Source organism: Haliotis asinina, chromosome 10, assembly GCF_037392515.1.
Source record: "Haliotis asinina isolate JCU_RB_2024 chromosome 10, JCU_Hal_asi_v2, whole genome shotgun sequence".
NCBI classification, from domain to species: domain Eukaryota; kingdom Metazoa; phylum Mollusca; class Gastropoda; order Lepetellida; family Haliotidae; genus Haliotis; species Haliotis asinina.
In genome coordinates, this window is record NC_090289.1 from 47,017,591 (window position 1) to 47,041,533 (window position 23,943).

The 23,943-nt window shown below is 36.3% G+C and overlaps 2 protein-coding genes across 8 annotated transcripts in view; one reads left to right on the forward strand and one right to left on the reverse strand.

The window, feature by feature from the left end:
* Positions 1-9,850, forward strand: part of LOC137298164 (GRB10-interacting GYF protein 2-like) — a 61,789-nt gene extending 51,939 nt beyond the window's left edge. For all 7 annotated transcript variants that reach the window (XM_067830306.1, XM_067830308.1, XM_067830307.1 and 4 more), the window contains 3 exons: positions 232-342; positions 6,497-6,625; positions 7,852-9,850. In XM_067830306.1, coding sequence (XP_067686407.1) covers positions 232-342; positions 6,497-6,625; positions 7,852-7,893 — 282 coding nt within the window. In that variant the 3' untranslated portion in view covers positions 7,894-9,850. The remainder of the gene's footprint in view (positions 1-231; positions 343-6,496; positions 6,626-7,851) is intronic.
* Positions 1-23,943, reverse strand: part of LOC137297897 (tetratricopeptide repeat protein 21B-like) — a 308,763-nt gene that overhangs the window by 86,420 nt on the left and 198,400 nt on the right. The gene's annotated exons all lie outside the window — the stretch shown is intronic.

Below are 23,943 nucleotides of genomic sequence, written 5' to 3' on the forward strand. Positions count from 1 at the left end.
GCAATGGAACTTATCCTTTTATGGTTTGGTTCTGAGTATTGAAGTTTCACCGATATGATCATATTGTGAGACTTGAAGAATGGCATAGAGGACTTAATTTATGTGTTTCTTGGCAAAAACTTTTGATATTGCTATTTATATTCCAAATATATATCATATTTGTAATGTGGAAGCTGTAATTCCTTCAATTACTTAGGGAGGCCTGTAGTAATCTGTGTTTAATATTCTCAGCATCACGATGTGTTTGGAAGTATGTTTGGCAAGAGGGGAGGTGGTGCACCAAAGGGAGATAATCTGAAGAAGGAAAGGCTGGACAACACATTGTTTTCACCAAGGCGCGATGTAAGTAAGAACTACCAGTAGACAATAAATTCCTTGTGTTCTAAGAAGTACAGATTTTGTAAAGAAAATTAACATACGTGACATTCATGTATTCATAAATTAGTAGGAGCATCATCCATTTTACGCTCATCTATTACTAAAGATGAAAAATGTCTATTTTGTACCACAAAATGTATGCAGTGAAGCTCAGATAATCTGAATACTCCTACATTTGGTAGTTCAGAGGAGGGTTTACAGATTTTTGAAATAGGTGTCATTTCCTCAAAATGTTATGTTGAAAGGAAATGTTTGTATGAGGTTGAGAGGATATCAGGATACTTTTTCAACAAAATGATAGTACAATGAATTTTAAATCATACATTGATAGTGACAGTGAATTTTTCTTATTGCTGACTGACAAAAACAGTTTCTTTCTTTCTATTTGTTGACAAGTTTTGATGTAAATGAACTCTGGAAAAGGTCTGGGTATTATCATGAAATTCATTCCCACGATAGTAGCCTGGAAGAGATTTTGGAAACATGGAGTAGATTATTGAGTTTCACTACAATGAGATTATTGCCCCACAAAATGCATATTCACCTTAATCTTTATTGTCATGCTAAGTCATTTATTCACATGAAGCAAATATACAAGAACAAGCAATGATCTCTCCCTCTTCTGTTGTTTTAAAGTGCTGTTTCTCATTTATGGAAGACCTTGGGTTTCTGGAAAAGATATTTCTCAGAGCCCATGTGGACAAAGTGATCTTAGTGTTAAGATGTTCGTAACTGCCATACTCTAAGATCGTCATAGTGCTAAGATGCTTGTATCTCCTATACTCTAAGATAGTGATAGTGCTAAGATGTTCGTATTTCCTATACTCTAAGATCGTCATAGTGCTAAGATGCTTGTATCTCCTATACTCTAAGATAGTGATAGTGCTAAGATGTTCGTATCGCCTATACTCTAAGATAGTCATAGGGATAAGATGTTCGTAACTCGCATAGTCTAAGTGCTAAGGTTGCTTTGTGCAAGTGGGCTCTGAACAACAACATCATTACCGTTACGTGACTTGACTAATATTTCATTATCTGGGTCACATACATGTGTATATTTGGCCACTTCCCCACAGAGAGCTGCAGATGTTAAGTGGGCCCTAGGTCAGGTCATATTGAAACTTGGGTATTATGTACACCCTCTTTCCAAAATCTGAGATCAGCCTCTGTTGTCCCTGTAGTTGGAGGAGATCATGTTAAAAAAAAACAGTTAAAGGGATGAGCAGATGTTGTTTGATGCCACTGCTCACAAAACCTCAGCTTTATAATGGTAATATATAGAAAAAAATCAATACAATCAGCCATATGGCTGAGAAGTGATTCTGCACTGAGAGGGAAGGATGTAGAAAAGAAGGCTAATTGTGTGAGAGAATGCTGTTTTATGTCACATTCCACAATGATTCCATTTTGTCATGGCAATCTTGGAATAATAGCCGTACAGACTGGCAAGTGGCTGATAGCCTGAGCTTTGAAATTTCAGTTAGAAAACAGGATGTGAAAACAACAGTTAAGCAGCTGAGTGAATGTTGTTTTATGCCACATTCCATGATAATTCAGATGTATCAATGTAATCTTAGGATAATAAAATTATGGCCCAAAAAGTATCTGATAGAATGACTAACGATTAACTCTAGGCATGGTTCTTATGACACAGGGTCATCCATAGTCAGTGCCAAATATTTGCTTAAATAAACAACAGAGTTTCTAGGGCAACAAACCGACGATGTGTGGAAGCTGAGGCAGCATTAACAAACTGTAATCTTTCTTCAGGCTAATGGAAAATTGATCATGGACAAAAAGGCTGTTACAGATTTGGCTGAGGTTCGTTGGTTTTGAACACTTGACTGTGTTCGTAATATTGCATGTTTCTATGTCTCTCAGTGTCCATTTGTTATGCTATTGGGATTTTTTAGGAAATGTTTCATTTTTCTATTTTTCGTTCATGTATTCATTATCAAAAATCAATCATATGCATGTCATTCATCAACACAATGCTATTTCGGTAGGTTATTTAAAGTACAGACATTAAACAAGTTACATCGTGTTCAATTTTGTGATGAAGCTTCATTTCATTAATATGTGCAGTAATATTCAGCCATGTGTTTGGAATTGTAAACAATGTATTTTAACTGGAAGAACTTATTTTTCAATTTCAAAATTTGTAACAAACGAGAAAAAATCAAAATAATACCTCCCCATTTAACGTCCCCTGTAGCTTCCTGAGTGGATGGAAGCACCACCTAGGGAGATTCTTACCACGCGGAGTATGCCAGAGGTATTCAGTTTGCAACTGTTCGATATACTATCCACGATGAACCAAGTTTGAGCTGCATGTCTTTATCCAATGTATGCACCATAAATAACATGTTTGATTTGCTGTTATTAATTTCACATGCATACATATTTATGTTTTGTGGGTGTATTGTGGTAATGTTTGACTGACAACATGCAATGTACAAGTACTGACCTGTGTTTTCCATGTGTATGTTACGTGTCAAATGTATCCTGTCTATATTTGTGTCTTTGGGGTCCTTACTGATATGTTTTCTGAAATACAGGTAAAGATTTCTCTTTCTTAAGCCCTTTCCAAACATAACTTGAACAATGTTTGTGAAACTTACTTCAACTGTGTTAAATGTAACTCAAACTACAAGAAACATACCTCCAACTGTCTGAAACATTTCTTTAGTTTTGTGAAACATACCTTAAGCCTTGTGAAACATATCCCAAAATTTGTGAATCATATCTGAAACTTTGTGAAACATGAACACACCTCAAACTGTGTGAAACATGTTAATGTTTGTGAAACATATCTTAAGGTTTGTGAAACATACCTTAAGTCTTTTGAAACATATCTTAAACTTTGTGAAACATATCTCAAACTTTGTGAAACATAGCATACCTGTAGGTGAAATGTCATCGAAAAGTGAAAACATGTTTACATATGGGTATATTTCTTATACAGGGCCACGCTAATAATTAGCATACACATCTAAATATATATTTACTAAGATCAACAGGTTCCCTGTACCTTGCACAACAACTGATACCATTTCATACATCATTCTTTCAATTGTTGGACATTGTAACAGTGTAAATAACCTGATGTTAGAAACATAAACTAGGGTACATTTCGTATTATAAAGATCCTTACAGCAATACAATACCTCACAGAGTGGAGACCAGCCCATCGTAGGACATTGTATCAGGAAGACGTTCTAGTAGCCAGTCACCTTCAAGGCTTGTGAGTGAGAGCAAATTATTCTGACCAGCATTTCTGATTTCTATATGGCAATAGAATCAAGGAAAGCAAAGTATTGATTGTGTCGATTGGCGTCAGATGGGACGATAGGTGATATATGCTTGTTGTGAACGGGCATCTGTGTCTTCAGATTAACGCTTTCAGATTCAAAGAAAGAAGGTTTTATTCATTGTTATTTTGAGAATCTAATACTGAACTGGCAAATCACTGTATAGAACACCTTTAGCATGACGACCAGCAGACCTCACAGCCACAATAATCCCATCCTGTGACAATAGTTAATTGCAGGTCAATAGATAATCAATAACCAATCAATAGCCAAAATGGAATACGAGAACACAACAAAATAATCTGAATTAACCATTGGGATTCATAGATGACCACATGTCATGATGTGTCAGCTGTTGTTTACCCTGCAATACTCAGGCTATGAATTACTGTAGTATTCAAATGTCTTGGGCAGGCAGATATAGATCCATAGCACCAGGTACAGAAGTATCAGCACGATGGTCACGTGTTGCTGATATGGTGTCCTTGTTGTAGCTCCTACAAAATAGCAGCAGAATATATTCCACTAAAAATGATTAAAGACCATATGATTCTTTCATATTGATATGTCATGACATGACAGGCAGTCTTTAGTAATGGGATCTGTCCTGAATAAATGTAGTAATCTGGAAAGGTCAGAAGGTTCAGAGCTCCTTTCGGGTAGTTACACAGTTAGTGACACATGTCAGTTGTTTGGAGAGCATTTTCATGTGTTAATGGCCCTTGCTTTAGTGTAAAATTAACTAAAAGGCTATAGGAAAGAGAGATTGTAGAACATGTGTCATGCCCAGTGAGTGATTATGTTGGGTTTGTTTTGTAAAAAAACAGGGTAGAATATTCGTTTGAAGAATCTCTTGATTCACAAGCCACTGAATCTGCATCTGGAATCAACATGTACATGTACACTACCTAATGTCATATCAACACATGGATCAGTAACCAAGGTGTATCCTCATTCTTTCATTATTAATTGAATAGTTTCTTTGTGTACAACCCTATCCTTTTTCCATTACATATGAACATTTTACTGAAAGCCAAAAGATTTTAAGACTTTTGAAACTGTTCATGATAAATATCTATCCAGCAGACTACAAAAAACACTTCTCTTTCAGCTGTGCTTTTTCAAAACATTTTTAAGAGTTGGCAGACAGGGTCAAGGGTCAAAGTTACAAAGCTCAATGACATTGCTTACAGACAATGAAGGTCCCAGTGGAAATATTAAATGTTACATGTACATGTGTGTACTTGTATACATACCTTGTGTGGTTTATCTGTGTCAGGACTGAACTCGGTCGTGTTCTCGTGCACCTGTCCAGTTCTCTTTGTCAAGTCACAATTCTGTGGCAGCTCTCTGTGTAAAGGTTTACTCACACATAATGTGTCATTTATCCATACATTTGTTCATGGGCCTGCAAAGAAGATTTGACCAATGTTATTTACCAGTGTGTCTTGCACGCAATGTAGCTTATGATTATCATTAATTAAGAAAGTTTAAAGTGCTTTTTAAATACCCAGTTTGTATTGTTCTGACCTAATTTCTCTTTTAGAAAATCTAGACAGTGAAATATTGATATCGGTCTTCAGCAAATTGATGTCTTCGGTATACTGAAATAACTTTTGTAAAGAAATACATTTAAACCTCATTGTGTTCAACTTAGATGTGTTGAATTCCCAGTTGTCTTGAACTCATGTGCCAGTTTCTGCAAATTCCCTTTATTTTTTTCACATTAATGTGAAACAGGATGTGTCAGATTGCTGGTTCACAACTCTATTTGGAGTCACAACTATTCAAATCAAGAATAACATTCCACTGATAACTTATGAACAAACTACATTCCCACACCCTCACTAGCTCGAGTTTTACCTTCTAGGCAACTCCACACGCACTCCCATTTGTAATTATGCCAAAGGGAGGATGTTTTTCAACAGCACCCAAATATGACTGGTCAAACCTAATTAATATGAATTCCTTATATCAATGTGCATCGTACATCAATGGGATACATCATCACACATCTGAAAATTAAGTGAAACAGATTAAGATTATGTTGGTGAATCATTTTTTTAGGCAATGACCTATACAGCAATACTGATCAAAATGGGGACAGGAAGACTGAAACTACCCCTGAGTCACCTGCCCTTCACTATCTGTAATCTGGACAATGAAATTTACATGTGTCTTGAAATCAAGAGAGTTGCATTCATCCTGGTCACATGATGTTTGGTTTAAAAAATTCACACTTTTGGTTGTCTTGAAGTTCAGATAGCTAAATTTGTCCCCAAGCCCACAAGTTTGACACAGCAAGGTTCGAGTGTAGTTTACATTTACATTTTCTGGATGTTCTTGACGATAATATTATACCCAACTCTAAAACAGCATTAATTATTTTATTCTATTGCATTATGTCTTAATGAAAGTATTGTGACACACCATGTGTACTAGATGTATATAGATATATATGCCTGATTTTATGCACCCCATAGGGGAGAGATGGTATGATATCACACAAATAGTGGCCTCTTTATTATGCTGCAAAACATCAAATTGCAGAATGATATATCTGTAAGTTAATTATATACTTTTTCACCTTGTTTGGATGACATTGTTTGAAAGCTTGCTGAGCAGACGACTCTGACACCAAGGGACATAACTCCAATATCTTAGCTTCTGGACTGATCTTGATGCATTCATTATGCATTGACAAGCTGTGTCAGCCTGGCATGTGAGTATGTGTCATGATACACCCATGTGAGTGTGAGTTTACTATTTGTTCACTGAAATACAATTTCATGTTCTCTGTCGCGCAGCACAAGGCATTTGTGGGGGATCAGAATGAAGAGTACAGTTCCTCCAAGCTGGGCCAAAGGTTTGTCAAGTCCACCATCCCCAGCAAGCACTCCAATATGTATGAGATCCCAGAAAAAGGACCTTCAAATGTGAGTTCTCTGACCCTTCTAACATATCATCACTAAGTGTCTAGGAGTTTTAAGGAAAGGACCTGTTATTGACCATCCAGATGGGACACTGTCACCTCTAATTATCTTCTGTAGAGGGTTGGGGGAATGGGGTTGAGGGGAACACTATCATCTGTTGTTATAGATAGTTATATATGGAGGACACACAATCATGTGTTGAATATTTCATCAAGAGGAACCATACGATCTGTTTTATCCCACCTGAGGAAACACATGATCTGTTTTACACCTGGGTGGTGGGGTAGCCCAGTGGTTGAAGCATTTGCTCATCATGCTGAAAACCCAGGTTCAGTTCCCCACATGGGTACAACGTGTAAACCCCATTTCTAGTGTTCCCTGCCATGATGTTGCTAAAATACGGCTAAAAGTGGCATAAAACTAAACTCACTCACTGTAATGTCCTACATGAGGAAACACATAATCTTTCATAACTCACTTAGAGAAAAGAAATCATCTGTTACATTCCACCTGATGAAACACATAATCTGTTATAACCAATTTAGAGGAAACACATCATCCAGTATATGACCCACCTGAGGAAAAACATAATCTTTCATAACTCACTTAGAGAAAACAAATCATCTGTTATGTCCCACCTGAGGAAACACATAATCTGTTATAACCAATTCAGAGGAAACACATAATCTGTTATATCACATCTAAGGAAGCACATAATCTGTTATAACACACATGGAGGAAACACATACTATGTTCTAACACTTATGGAGGAAACACATAATCTGTTATTTCCCACCTGAAGAAACACATATTCTGTTGTATCCTACATAAAGGAACACATGATCTGTTATATTGCACCTGAGGAAACTCATAGTTTGTTATAACCGTCATGAGGAAATACATAATCTGTTTTAGCCCACCTAGAGGAAACACATTATCTGTTACATACAACCTGTAAGAGGAAATACATCATCTGTGATAATCCAACTCAACAGGACACTGTTAGCCCTTATTTTTGCCCACCTAAATGGGACAATGTCAGTTCTGTTGTAGGCCTTCCAGAATAGACACCATCATCTGTCATTATAGGCTGATCCAGCAGGTACTCTGAGAGCCTGGCAAGCTAGACTGTGTCCCGTGATGACCTTCTGGGTAGAGTCAGTTGATGTGTACATGCAGCACATGTATATGTCTTTGCAGGGTATTAATCCCTTTGTTCTCTACTGCAGCCCTACAGTACTCGGGCCCCCTACGCCATCCACAACTACTAGGTGTGTCTGGATCTCCGCCAACCGGTTGGATGCTGTGAAAGGTCATCAGTGGGCAACAAGCATCTGCTTGATAAGAAAACGGTTTTTCAAGACTTTTGTTTATTGTTTTCATTTTTCACAATGAGCAATTGTTGATTTTGTTATATCACATACTTATTTACAAACCTCAAGAAGCACATTTGTTGACATTTTGAAATGTTGCATTTGTTAGAAGAAATAAAGTTTCATAAGTTAGTGTCTATCTTCTTAAATCTGTAATATTCAAAGAATGTTAGAGGAATATTGTTTATTTACTGTTTTGTGCTGTTGATATGATGCACTATGTTTCAAAGCTGTTGATAACATTTTATGTTCTCTAAAGCTTAATGTTTTTTTAGGTTTTTACTTTGTGGTTATTATTACTACACCTAAATCCACAGGCACAGACATAGCCACAGCCCTAAGCATGATACAGAATAATGTAATATCTTCACAAAGCCTTATTAGTGGAAGGGAAGCCTTATTAAGTTAAGGAAAGCACTTTTAAGTTAAGGAACATATTATATGGTCAATTAAAGAACTATTTGGTTCAAGATGTATCCATTAGGCTATGGAAAGTATTATAGGGTGTGTGTTTGTGAAACTGCAGTTTGTCGTATGGTTAGTCTTTGAAGTCAGTATTTAACTTTTACTTAAATGTTGAAAGTTGATAGTTGTAAGGATGTTGTAGTAAGTTGTAAGGAAAATGTCATTCATTGTGAAGTATTATGGGATTGTTCTCATTGTTTTGCATGTGTTTAAAGAAGGTTCTTACTTTACAAATCTGAAACCTGCGTCATCTTCATCTGTCACAATTTTCACTGGCAAGCAGGATTCACGATTTCGAGGTCCTTTCAAGTGTATCGTGTTTGCCTGAAGAGTGCTTTCTTTACATAACAGTATTTGCGTGCTATACATTTTTAGTGAAACTTTATTTTGTAATATCATTGATATTTGTTCATCTTTGTTAACTTTTGTGAAATTCACCATCAGTTTTATTCTACACAGAAAGTAACTTTATATATGTTGTCATTTAAATTTGTTTACTGATAAATCTCTGTTATGAATTAATGTGGTATATATATCATGAAAAATTTACTATTTTCATGAATTCATACTGAATTATGTATGACTTTATATGAATGATGCATGCATTTGTATATCTGTGAACTATTTACAAAAAGGAAAGCTGTGATATACACTCAAATGTATATATATTCTGTATATATCATATGTTTATATGATTATATAATGTTCCTTTATATAATATAGTACACATATCTATCATGTTATATCTGTCAGATGTTAAAAATTGATGTGACTTGCCAGTAAAATCTCTTGTTCTTGAAATAATGTTTAGCCAGTATCAAGAGCCTCACATATCATACTGTAAAAGAAATTATTTTGATGAAATTTATATAGTGAAAGTATTTAAGTCTTTATTCTTAAGTATTTATTCTTTCGCAAGATGATTCCTTGATTTTATATTTCATTTCTTACATTTGTATTTTTCTGTTTGCTCACTTGTACAAGTAGAGGCATACCTTTTCCTGCCAGTATCATAAAATCTTCTTTCTAGTTCAGGTAGCTCAATGCTTAAAGTGTTCACTCATTACACCAAGGGCATGGGTTCAATTCTCTGCATGGGTACAGTGTTTGAAGCCCATTTATGGTGTACCCTGCCATGATAATGCTGGAATATTGCTAAAACTGTCGCAAACCCCACTCACTCACTCTTCACAGTACTATACAACACTATCTGTACTTGACCAGTATTGTTTTGTTGTGTTGATCTGATGTTGTCCATTATTTATAAAGCTGTTTTCATTTTGATACATGGCTCTATCACTGATTTATTATGTCCCTATCAACCTAGTCCTGTCAAATTTTAATGAATCTAAATGAAGTTGTATTTTCAAGTAATAAAGATAGTTTGAAATTCATGTTTTCTGTTTTACAATCCATAGCTGCTATCATTGAGTTGTGAATGTACAAGGGATTACGCAGTGCAGTCATGTATCTTCTGTGATCTTTAGGGCAGTGGCTTAGCCTAGAGGTTACAGCATTGACTTGTCACACCAAAGACCTGGGTTCAATTGTCTTCATGGGTACAGTATGTGAAGCCTATTTCTAGTGTCCTCCCAATGTAATATTGCTTGAAAATTGCTAAAAGCAACCTAAGACTATACTCACCACGGTGTTGTCTTATGCATGTCTGTTTGAAGTCAAGTCCACAAAGCATTCGCAGTGTTTTATTGATTTGTAAGCCTGTGATAAAATACATAGTCATGAAAGCAATGTTACAAATGTTCTGTGGATTGAGAACCTGAATCACTTCAAGCTTTCCTCTCACACTAATTTGACAAGGTGCTACATATTTTGAAACTGGAGTATTCTTGAAACTTGCATAAAATCCACCTCACTCACTACTCTGAGTATATTGTACAAATCCTCCCATTACCTTGTGTTGACACAATGTTGTTGAGATTCACTGGTTAAATCCAAGGGATCCAAGTTTACAGATCCACTGCTGGTCATATGAGGTGACTAGATGGATCAGGTAGTCAGACTTGTGGACTAATCAGAATCATCATACTCTTGACAGGGTGGATATATGCTCATGATATTGACCACCAGAATGCATCATCTAGGCTATGATTAAACTCAGCTGTCCTTCCTACAGGGACTTGTTAAATGCCACACTCAGTAATATTCCTGCTACGAGACGGCCACACTCCAAGACATACACCTTTCCACAACATAAAGACAAGAAGACATACTGTTCATAAAAGTAGGTTTTATTAGAAGATTTTATGTTTGAAGAATATCAACCACGGTAATCAAGTGAGTGAATATATTGTTTTAATAAATGTGACTTACACGGAAACTTGGCAGTTCTCACACAAATAGGAAGCTATAAGTGTCACTCCAACTGTCAAACATTACATAGACACATAAAACAATTATACACAAAGCTGCGAAATAGCTTCTTTCGTTTTCACCAACTGATGAAATCACTTATAAATGAGCTTAATGTCACAGACAAGTGGCCAGTCATTTGTGTGCTTGATTTCAAATTGTGCAGTGCTTTACTTTCAAGCCTACACAGTTGCAGAATTATTGAAGGGTGATAAGTTCATGGCCACACTTGAAGAATTATGGTAGCAATTCTGTCCATTTCTGTTGAAGAAATATTGAAGTGTTATACCTTCATGCCCTTTGTTGCTGTAGAAATATTGTAATGTTTTATTTTCATTATTTTCACTCTCTCTGTGTTGCCAAAAAAAATATGTTTTAACCACACAAAATTGGAAACATCGCTAACAGTCATACTTGGAAACATTTAAACTTCTGACAGAAGAAACCATTCCCAAGTTCCCAAGGGGTGGGGAGTGACACTTGTAGACATAACAGTCCAGCTCAGCAACATCACCTTCCAAAATGCAACTCAGCAAATATTTAATGATCAAAACATTTAAGTACAATGCACTATGTCATATAAACACAATTTGCATAAACATGATGACAAAATGTCATGAAAGCATTTATAACTCTTGGAGCCATAAGAAAATTGCATCTACTATCATGTAAGTAGGACAAAGCATGATGATTGGTCATATTTAAAATACAGCATTGAAGAGGTATGGATTTCATTTCATTTTCACAACCTCTAAAATCTGAATCTTGTGAATGTTGCCCTAACTAAAGAGACACAACTGTTGGATGTGATGTCGTATTTTCCACAACAGACAACAATTATGTAGTGGTGTTTGTCAGAGAGAGAGACACAACCCAACTCACAGCTGGTCTAAGATTGGTAGTAGAAGAAGTATTCAAAAGGGATGGCAGTTTTCCACAAATCCACAGAAATCCAAGGATTTGAATGCAAATCAATCGATCTTGAGATTCCTCTAAATCCGGTGAGAAAATTAGTAACTTAGGAGGTTCGGCCCCCCATACCCAAAGCTGTTTTTCAGCTGAAATCCCTTTCACCTGTTGCCATCCCTGATTCAAAAGATGTGTCATGATTCACTAATGTATCATATATATTTACACTGAATGATATGATAAGATCAGTTTTGAAAGTAATATTTACTATACTTTTTCATACTACTCAAGATAGCATCATGTTTAAACCACAAAACTAAACGTTACCTCTGCTAAATCTGAACGAACCAGTATTCATATGAACCAGATATGAACCTGTTCATTAGGTCATTTGAAACATGGGAAATTCATGGAAGTTTTTCACAAGTTAAATATGGCCACACATATAACCTGTGTATGACATGTGAATCAATATATGATTATATCGTGACACCCTTAGTAGCATCCGTGAATGACAATCAGTACCCTTTGAAGATTGAAAGGATGAGGTAGTGGTGACTTGTGACTATGAAATATACCTTCCAACTTCTCTCATGTAGGCTTTCATGATAACCCTTGCTTGGTTTGACTTAGATAAGGACCTTCAACACATTCCTATTTGGAAAAGTCAGTAACATGTGCTGTGTCTCAACTCACAAAATCGGAATAATTCTTGACTTACACTGAGTGAATGAGTCACTTTCACAGGGTAGACTCCTAACAACCCAATGATCTAAGGTAATCAAGGACTTACATCCATTATCACTGGATCCTGGTTAACATATGACAGACAACTCTGTAGGGAATAATGTATAAAAACTCAATTACAAATATCATTATAGTATAACTTGAAATACTTCCACATAGCTATCATTCTGGTATTTCATGAAATTAGAGAGTACAATTTTTGTATGTCTTATTTAAAGTCAAAGATTCTTGAATGACAAATTCCAGTGGAGTAATTTTGTACACAGTCTCTATTTATCATCCCTGACTTAAGCTGGCGTACTAGCCCCAGATTTATCTTAACACACTGTCTAATCCGATTTCATTCCAACGATCATGTAGGTAACAGATGCATGATTGTAGGCCTTGAACAGTACCTGCATTGTGTGACCGAAAAAAGCTGAGGACATTAGTCAAAATGTGGTAGGGATAAAAATCAACATTCAAGTTGGATCTTTAGCAAATGTCGAGTAGTATGTTACAAAAGTGTAACATGCCTGTCTTGGGGTAGATTGTTTAAGAAATGTTCATACTCTACCATCAAGTGATGAACATTACAATGGCTTTACAATTCTAAAAATATAGTTAAAAAACTGAAATGGCATGTTCTAGTATGGTTAACAAATGATCAGCAGGTATTATCATGACATATATTTATCAGGTTGTAGATTAGGATCCACTTTAATTTCAAGAACCAACATATCACATTTATACTGAATAATACTATTCACTGATCTGGCATGCAAAGGTCATAACCTGCATGAACCTGGGATTTGAAGCAACAAGATCCTGCATTCCACAAGGGAGATAATCAGATATTATCACAAGAGTGATGTTCTTTGTCCTTCTGCAATAGCTATCAGTAGACTAAGGTACCTGTAAATTCTACAATATAATAGTATAATTTGAATGTAACTACAAAACGACAAATACAAAGTGGCACTTTCACAAGATGTACTAAATCACGAGACAGAAATGTACAAAGAGATATACTCCTCACAACAAACACAATACAAGGATACAAAACATGAAAAAATTGTTTGTATATGAATTTGGCACAAATGGACTCAAAATGCATCAGGGTACAAAAAGTAAAACTAAATCATGTTATTTACATGCAACAGAACAAGGAGCACATAACAAAGCACCAACACGGTCACTGACATGTCTGAGAACTAAGAACTTGTTCTAAGTATATTGTACAACTAATAGTAGAAAATTCACTTTAAGATGGTTAATACAAGGAAAATCTGGAGTGAATATGGTTTTATGCCACTTTTATGTTCCAGCAATATCATGGCGGAGAGCACCAGGAATGGGCTTTGCACATCTAACTCTGGTCTTCGGCATGATGAGCGAACCACAAAGCTAACCCACCACCCCAGGTAAATTTAGAAGCAACCATTTAAGGATCAGATGTTGATGTCTGCCATGTATCTATAATTCAGGGAATGATGATTTTGTTTTAAGCATGTGCTTTGTGCTAGGACATATTGGACACTGTGCATGTTTAAAAATGTTGTACAATTATGACAAATTACATTTTCACCTTTTTCAATATGGATGATACATTTTTCCATTTATTACTCTAAGAACAATACCAGTATGTTCTTTAGCGTGTTCTGTAAATGCTATCAGCCTTAACCATCCCATGTATTCCATTACACTGAAAAACCTTTTCTATATCATTATGCATTTATTAATGATGCTATTCAGTGTACATAATGCTACTTGAAACAATCTCTGATTCCATTGTCAAACCCCTAGAAAAACAAAATGGCCAATGTGCATATTTCACAAAGAACCAATGCAAGCTGTAAAACAACCAAAGAAGCTTATTTAAACTTTTATCTAAACTTTCAATAGCTACTGATGATGACTAACTCCAGCATCTGGGCCACATCATCAGAAACGGACAATGAGAGGGCAGGTAAACAGTGCAGCACCAGAATTCTGCCCTGGAACAGTGAGGATGATCCTCAAACCACTATAGCAAAGGACAACATACTAAACTTGATATGATGAATATGGTCAAAACCAACAGTGGACAATCACAACAACAAATAACAATGCACACAACAATGCTGCATAGGAAATAGTTACACTAGCTACAACTACCACTTTACTGTCACAACAAACAGCAGAGTTCATGGATACATATCAGCATGTGAGGAAAAGCTTAACAGCTGCAACTTACCTCAGACCACATTCAGTTTATGACATTTACAACCTCTGCCAGTCTAAAGGCCTTAAATATATTAATCACTATAATGACTCTTATACTTATATTAATACCTACAAAGATCGGGGAGGTGCGGTAGCCTTGTGGATAAAGCGTTCACGTGTTACACCAAAGATCTCGGTTCGATTCTCCACATGGGTACAATGTGTGAAGCCCATTTTACTTTCTACATAAATTTTGCAATTTGCTGTGGCCTTAGATCAGCATGACTCATTTAGAATCATATTCCAGCAATTTCATGACTGAGAACACAAGAAACGGTCTTCACACAATTTGCCCATGTGCACAGGATCAACCATCCTCAATATCTCCAGGGTATACGTTCCGACAAGTCTCCACTATACCCTGGACGCATATACGGCTCTGCCCGATAAATTTATTACCTCCCTTGACTGGCTTTTTATCCAATCAGGTGTATACGCTGAAAAGTTGAGCGAACCAATCACAACTCACTTTCACTTTTCAAATTGTCTCTAACCGATTAAGCTTGGCAACGCAAACCACATAGAGGTTCTCTGAAAAAGGTAACAGGAGTCCTTGCTTGTATGTTTTTAAAGTTTCGGACCTATAAAGCTGTCTGCATGATTTCCAAAAAAATCCTTCGCAAACCTTCGCAGTTGCGACCGCTACCTTTCTTGACACTGGCAAGCTCGGCCATAACGGCGGCCTAGCTGTTTGGCTACTGTGAGAATGCGGAGCCTGCAAAGGGAGGTAATAAAATTCTCGGGCCGACCCGCAGATGCGTCCAGGGTATAGTGGAGACTTATCGGAACGCATACCCTGGAGATATCGAGGATGAGGATCAACAGGATCAACAGGATCAACAAAACATTTTAACCATTTGGCTACCGATTGCTCCAAATTCTTTTTGAAAAAATAAATTAGATCATACATAAAACAAATACTATCATCTTCCTCTCCATGTTGAATAAAAAAACCTCCTACGAACATGATGGCTATTCACTTACATTTGGGACAAGTTCAGCCATTCCTTCCGCTGAAGGATTATCAAAGCTGCGATTGCAAACAACATTGGCAGCAAAACATAAACATCGTCAAGTCTCTCCTACTGCAGCCATATTTTATATTTAGAAAATGCTCTGTTAGTGTGACTAAGGCACATGATGTACAGTAAAACACTTGATGCTAGCATACAAAAAATGCAAAACACACTTTTTTTCATGCCACTTTCATTGATGAAGAAGGACAAACTGTCTTCCAGTTTGGGATAAAACAGCAAGTGCCAAGTTGCAGAAGAATTGGAGGAAAATCATTAACATTTGTCACTGGTTACAAGAAACAGTTACAATTAAACTTGAATTGTGAATATTAGTACATGTATGTTTTGGGGACTCTTAAAGCTGATTGGTTTAGTTGAAGCCATTACATCATATTCCTGTGTTATATAGTAGTTGACATCAACCATTGTCATGACAACACATACTGACACTGCCATGTCATCAGAGCAGTAGCTTTGAATTTGATTTTTCCCAACTGACATTTCATTTCCCTTCAGTTTCATAAAAAAATCTTGAAACCTGAATCAACATATTATCCATACTTCCTTTCCTAATGGTCAGGATTTTCAGCAATTGTACACTCTAGATATCCAGTCTCTTATTCCTTGTGGTTTGGAATAATGCTTTGTCTCAGAAAATGTTATTTCAATAGAAGCAAAAAAGTCCATATAAACTGAAAAGGGCCCTCAGTGTGGTAGCAGATTCAGCACCTGTGAAAAACCTAGGCTTGCTTCAGTGGGTGTAGTCTGGATGGGTTATTGATATGGTTCAAGAACTATTGACACTATAAAGACAGACAACTTGCAGTAATTCTCTATTAGTAAATTTTACATTGCCCTTGGCCCGACGAATTTTACTTCTTGTTTTATGAAGGGGGAGGGGGAAAGGGGACAGGGAGGTGTTGTCCTTCAAACACCTTAAGGCAAGACAGAACTTCTTTTTTAATTCACCAGTCAAAGCATAAATCCACATGAGTTTCCATGTTAAAGTACTTGGAGTGAGCTTAGGTTTTGTGCTGATTTCAACAGTATTTCACTCATATCACTTAACATTAGTCTTTTTTTTCTAATTCTTGATAAGATATGACCAGCAGGTCCAAAAATCAAGAAATAAACTTGGTCTGATTCATTACTTGTAGATGGAAATTGCTTCTGAACCATAGTATGTTCTGTGGGTACATGAATTCTGTACTTCTTGCAGACTGCATCACACAAAACAGTAACAGCATCTTTATAATGAATCACAACAGGAATAGCAAGAGACTTTCTATCAATATGTTTCATATGACAATGTGATTCCATATTCTATTCCTCAAAAGATAATAATTCACCCAAATTATGAACAAAGATCCCTGGTAAAGTTTAATGGTTTGTGTTGATCATACAGTTTGATGTCTTGTGTTGATCATACAGTTTGATCATACAGTTTGATGTCTTGTGTTGATCATACTGTTTGACCATACTGTTTGATGACCTGTGTTGATCATACAGTTAGTAAAAGATGTGATACAACTGAAAAACAATCATTTACTTTGAGCAGATTGTACAAAATGGATCACAAGTACTTCACAGGTTTGTTTATATAAACTATGTTTCTCCTTCAACAAGTTTGCAGGGTGGTTGTATTTTTAAGTCCATTATAAGGGACCATTCACAAGTAACGGTTCAGGGGTGTGATGATGATTTTAATTGAGGTCACCCATTTTCTTCTGGCGAGATAGGGATGTCAAGAATTGTGTATACATGTACTAAGGAACTCAGTGATTTTGTACATAAAATAGTTAAAAATAACGCTTAAAAGTTATGGGTGTGGGAGGTCACTGATTTTGTACATGACATGCTGGGGGACTTCTTACTTTGTCTGAACATGATGATCCCCATATAAATGTTATGGAGATCATTCACACTGTACGGTAAAAATCATTATCAACCCCTCCAGCCATAAATTATGAACAGTTCCTAAGGCACCTAATTCCATTCATAGGGAAATTGAATTACATCATCAGAGTCCTGTTCAGTATACCTTCAATTCCATCCCAGTCCCAACAATGCCGGTTTCATGACTCCTTGACACTGAGTTTACTTCTAAACAATGATCTAATTCAAATAATCCTGTACCTTTTTCAGAAAAATAGTCCATAGTCACATTTATTAGAGTTTGTACGCATCATATGCTAAAGGTAAATTCTGACGATTCCTTGTCATATGACATGGTAGATCTAGAAGTCTTACAGTGCTTGCTGACTGCATAAGGCATGCCCAAAAACCTTAATGAGCAACAGAGCGGGAGCTAACAGCCTTCCTTTCTTTACAAAGTCTGTATCATCATACAGATGCATCAGCATAGGCCGCCATGACATCAGAAGCATTAAGGCACTTTAAATAATCTTCCTACTGAAACGCATAAGACACATAAACCATTCAGCATAATGTATGAAAATGCTAAACAATCTCATATATATGTGGTGAAAAGCATTATTAATATACTACTCAACAGAAGTTAAAGAACACCCAAAGAATTGAGATCTTTAATTCTTTTGAGTAGTATATATGGTATGCATAAACCACTTGCACTAACCTGGTCTCAAAGTAACCACTAAAGCTTGTTTAAACAAGAGTCATCAGAAGATGACATATCCCCCCGGCCCCTACATATTTGAAAGGACAAATCGTCCGACAGTTACTTATTGTGTTTTTAGACCAAGTCCGAATTGTTTCCATGGAATTCATGAAAAATATAAATGCCATATATCTGTAATCAGAAAAATCACCATTTCAAGATCTGTCTCGTATATCTGCCAAGATCTTTTGAAAGATATGAAATGGTTTTCAAGCTGTGTTCTGGAAACGAAGTCAGCAACATGTTCATGGAACTGAGAAAATAATACATAAAAAAAAAATAGGAAATAGCAAAAGGCTTCACTCTGGGGTCTGCCACACATATCTACCAAGTTTTACTGACAGATATTAAGAAGTTTTTGAGTTCTGCTCTGGAAACGAAACGCACCTCTCACTTTTGAGAGTAAGTCAAAAACGTTTCCATGGGAACTGAGAAAATAATAAATCACAAGAAATTGTAAGTAGCAAGAGGCACCACTTTAGGTTCCGATTGATATCTACCAAGTTTTGCAGAAATATATTTAACGTTTTTTTTTGTTCTGCTCTGGAAACAAAGCACATCCCTCCATTTTGAGACTAAGTCCAAACCATTTCCATCAGAAAAACATGTAAGTAGCAAAAGGCACTACTTTGGGGTCTGCCACACATATCTACCAAGTAACACTGACAGATATTAAGAAGTTTTGAGTTCTGATCTGGAAACGAAACACACCTCTCACTTTTGAGACTAAGTACAAAATGCTCCTATGGAAACCGAGAAACTAAGAATTCACAAAAGCCTGTAAGTAGCAAAAGGCACCTCGTTAGGTTCCGACTGATATATCTACCACGTTCTGCAGAAAAATATTGAATGGTTCTTAAGTTTTGCTCCGGAAACGAAGCACATCCCTCCATTTTGAGACTAAGTCCGAAACGTTTCCATGGAAACCGAGAAAATAATAAATCACAAAAACCTGTAAATACCAAAAGGCACCATGTTTGGGTCTGCCACATATATCTACCAAGTTACACTGACAGATATTGGGAAGTTTTTGAGTTCTGATCCGGAAACGAAACACACCTCTCACTTTTGAGACAAAGTCTGAATCATTTCCAGGGAAATTGAGAAACTAAGAAATCACAAAAACCTGTAACTAGCAAAAAGGCACCATTGCAGCTTCTGGTTGGTATATCTACCAAGTTTTGCAGCAAAATATTGAACGGATTTTGAGCTATGCTCCGAAAACGAAGCACATCCCTTCATTTTGAGACTAAGTCCGAAACATTTCCATGGAAACTGAGAAAAAAATAAATCACAAAAACCTGTAAATACCAAAAGGCACCACTTTATGGCCTGCCACACATATCTATCAACTTTTGCAGAAAAATATTGAACGGATTTTGAGTTCTGCTCCGGAAACGAAGCCCATTTGTCACTTTTGAGACTAAGTCCAAAACATTTCCATGGAAACCGAGAAAATAATAAATCACAAAAACCTGTAAATAGCAAAAGGCACCACTTTGGGGTCTGCCACATATATCTACCAAGTTTTGCAGGAAAATATTGAACGTTTTTTGAGTTCTGCTCCAGAAACGATGCCTGCCCCATTAATAGATTAACACCAAAATGTTCCATGGAAAAACAAAAAAAATAAAAATGCCAATACTCTGTAAATAGCAAAAGGCACAACTATAGGTTGAGATCATTATATCTATCAAGTTTGGTCTAAAAATATTGAACGGTTTCTGAGCTATGCTCCGGAAACAAAATGATTACGGACAGACAGACGGACGGACAGACGGACGAGGCGTCGACTATATCCCCCGCATTACATGCTGGGGGGATAAAAAGTGTTCAAAACTTCTGTGACCAAACATATAAGCTTAAGTACTCTAAAATCCCTTGTGACACTAAGTCCTGGGTGTGACGATGACATTGTTATAACTGTTTGTTGTTGATGCTGTAGAGTACAAAAGTTGATCAATAATATTAGCATCAGGCACTAGAATATGCTCTTATGTGCTCATCAGTTTGATAGTCAAAGTGAAGGTCAAAGTGAAAGGTTGGGATGAAGGTCAGGGTGATGGTCGAAGTGAAGGTCAAAGTAAAAGGTTGGGGTGAAGGTCAGGGTGATGGTTGGGGTGAAGGTTAAAGTGAAACATTGGGGTTAAAGCCAGGGTGAAGGTCAAAGTGAAAGGTTGGGGTGATGGTCAAGATGAAGGTCAAAGTGGAAGGTTGAGATGAAGGTCAGGGATGGTCGAGGTGAAGGTCAAGGTGAATGTTGAGGTGAAGGTGGAGTAAAGGTCAGGCTGCAACTTGTATTTACATAACAGACGCATTATGTAATCAACTGAAATACAGCGTTCAAACTAAAACAGTTATTGATATGATCTCTCCATAGTATATTCCTAACATGATATAATGAACAATTACAGTCATAAAGCTCACAATAGAAGTACAAAAGGGAAATACAATTGTACAATAGTATCAGAAACAAATGAATAAAGCACCATTAAAAACACTACATCTACCTTCAAAAATGTACTACTCCTCTTTCGCTGAGGATACTTGAACCAGAACTGATACTACAAATATACTCATAATAGGCAGTAAACATGTTAAAACCATCTAGATGGCTCTGAAACTGCACACTATTAGAGTAATATTCTTCACTATGATGTTCCTTATATCGAAAAGTATGTCAAGAGAGGCATGCATGCTACAATACAATTTGGTATTAAATGACTCAGACTTCTTGAATAATGATTGATAGAATAGAATATCACTTGTAAATACTGTTTCCAACACAGGTGTCCATAACAGATATGGAACATGTGACAAAGACATAGATTTCAGACACTGGATGTCTTATGCTATCCAACACCTTGTTTCAAGACATACTGTCTTTAATTACAGCAGAAATATTGAAATATTTGTAGATATTCTGGTAATGCGATGCTGCCTTATAACCAACAGTTATAATCAAAATGCCTGTATCATATGCAGTGTATCAAATACATGTGTGTGTTCCAAGACAAGTGTCAACACATTGAAAAACTTCAGTTCTGTAAGAGTTGTCAAAATGGAACACTAGCTAAACATATGGAAATATTCTATTTGTTTGGTAAATGCATTTTGATACGTGGTTGAAAACAGTAATATAGGAAGCAGAAATTGATTGCGAAACACAGGATAATTCTTTGACAACAAACAATATTGCACTGGTGGAGTCTTGGCACAATAACTTTGGCACAATTCACATACAAAAATGAAGTTGAAATTGTACCTCTTACTGAGGCAAGACACAACACAAACCTTTCAGAAATGCATAATACTTTTCATTAAGGATTCATATTCATGTCACAAAAAATATCAGTGTATCACTGCCCCCCATCTCTTCTCCACCTTAAAGGACTAGCCTATTTCAATTGTACAGTACCTATTATACAAAACGCAATGTTTGTAATTATGGTTGATTGGTTGAAAAGCTTTTTGCTAACATACAGCAACATTGAAACTGCCTGCATTTGTCAAAGCTAAAATTGATATATATGTAGTACTATAACATATGATATTATGCACTGCAAGTTGCTGCATAAGGTCAGACCTTTAAGCTGATCATTTCTTTTGCCCAATAATTCAAGATTGTAAATATGAAAGATTTTCGTTCCAAATATAATCATATATTTTTTATTTCCTCTCATGATTCATGTTAATTCACTATTATTAACTTCCTAAGATAATTCTTTTAATTTAATTATAGTTTAACTATAGAAATATTCTCTTTAAGCCATATCAACAATAAATGATTTTAAACATTTTACCAAATTGGCAGGCTAAACATAAAAAAACCTTCTTCCGTTAATTTTGGTAATATTTTCATACAAATAGTTTTAAGTGAGCTGATTCATATAAAAAGTTTAAAGGTCTGACCTAACATCACGATAATCATTAACGGCAACACTGTGGGAATCCAGCCCAAACAATTAAAACATACAACCAAATCAAATACAAAAAAGTCACTCAAATTGCATATTTGCTTTCAAATTGAACACATCCATCACAATAGAGATATCTGGAAAGTTTTCTCCACCCTGATGACAACTACACCAGAAAACATAAGTCCAACATGACAAACTATTATGGTGTCTTATTCGATTCCAAATATATCTGACAATGTGCGGCTGAAAGGCCAATCCATAGCAGGCCTCTTACCAATTCAAATTATATTGGACAGTATATGGCCACCACATCGACCCATAATAGGCCTTATACCAATTATATCTGACAATGTATAGCCAGTATGTCAACCCATAATAGGCTTCATACTAATTTTATCTGACAATGCATGGCCAATACATGAACCCATAATAGGCCTCATACCAATTATATCTGACAATGTACGGCCATACATACCAACCATGACACATGTCTTACAGATTCCACCTATGAATGACAATCTACGACCAGCATGCAAACACAAAGTAGGCCTCATGCCCATTCCAACTATATCAGAAAATATACGGCTAACAATCACTGATAATGTCAGCAGATGCCTAGATCGAATCATGTCTGCTCTTAAAGTCAAGAACATTAAAGTATCTAATCGATTATCCTCGTCCATTTCCTCTCATCAAAATACATATCTCTCTACCTCTGTCTACTCTCATCCAGCTCTGTACAATAGTATATAATGTGCATATGAAAATGTTTGTGTAAAACATATATCAAATCTTCCACCTATCTCACCCATGTTGCCAACATTCCATTCATGCTTAAAATACGCTCTCAAAGCCAATCTAAACTATAAAAACCATCACACTGGTCACTCAAAGGTTACCATCAACAGTCAACTGTCCCGACCGGTCATTATTATATGTATACTGCTCAAAATATGTTAAGAACACTGTCTTTCATATCACATATCACTGCAGTTATTCATGCCATTCATCTGGTGGTCCTCAACTTTTTGAGTAGTGTAGATGATATATGCTGTATTAGACGTGGATGGCACTGCAGTATAACACGTCAATTAGTTCAAGATGAAACATGGCATTCATGTGGTGATTAAATGCCATAACAACACAAACAGGAATTCGACCCAGTGGCCTGTTTTCGTTATGATCATCTTCACACAAATCTATTCCCAATATTATGGAATAGTGTTGTTGGATTGCATTCAGTGTGAAGGTCATTGCTGAAGATGCACCCCGCTGTCATGACTATCTTGAAGCCATCGTCTGAGGCAAACAGCATCTTCTCCAACGTTCATCTCTCTCAGCCCACAGACAGGTCCACCATCAAAGATTACTTCACAATCCCATGTTTACATGACTGTCTTATCATTGCTCCAGTCTTCTGAGGAACATATAATAAGCATCAAATATAGCAAACTAAAGCTTGTAGCATTGGTGCAGAATGGAATTTGATTCCTGAAATTCTCTGAAAAGCATACAATACTGGCACAAGTAAAATATTTGGAAAAGCTAATCCACAATAGAAAACAAAGTATCATGGAATTTCAGATCTACGAATCAACTTCCATTCATGTGTGGTTTGCAAACAAGATGATATCATCAT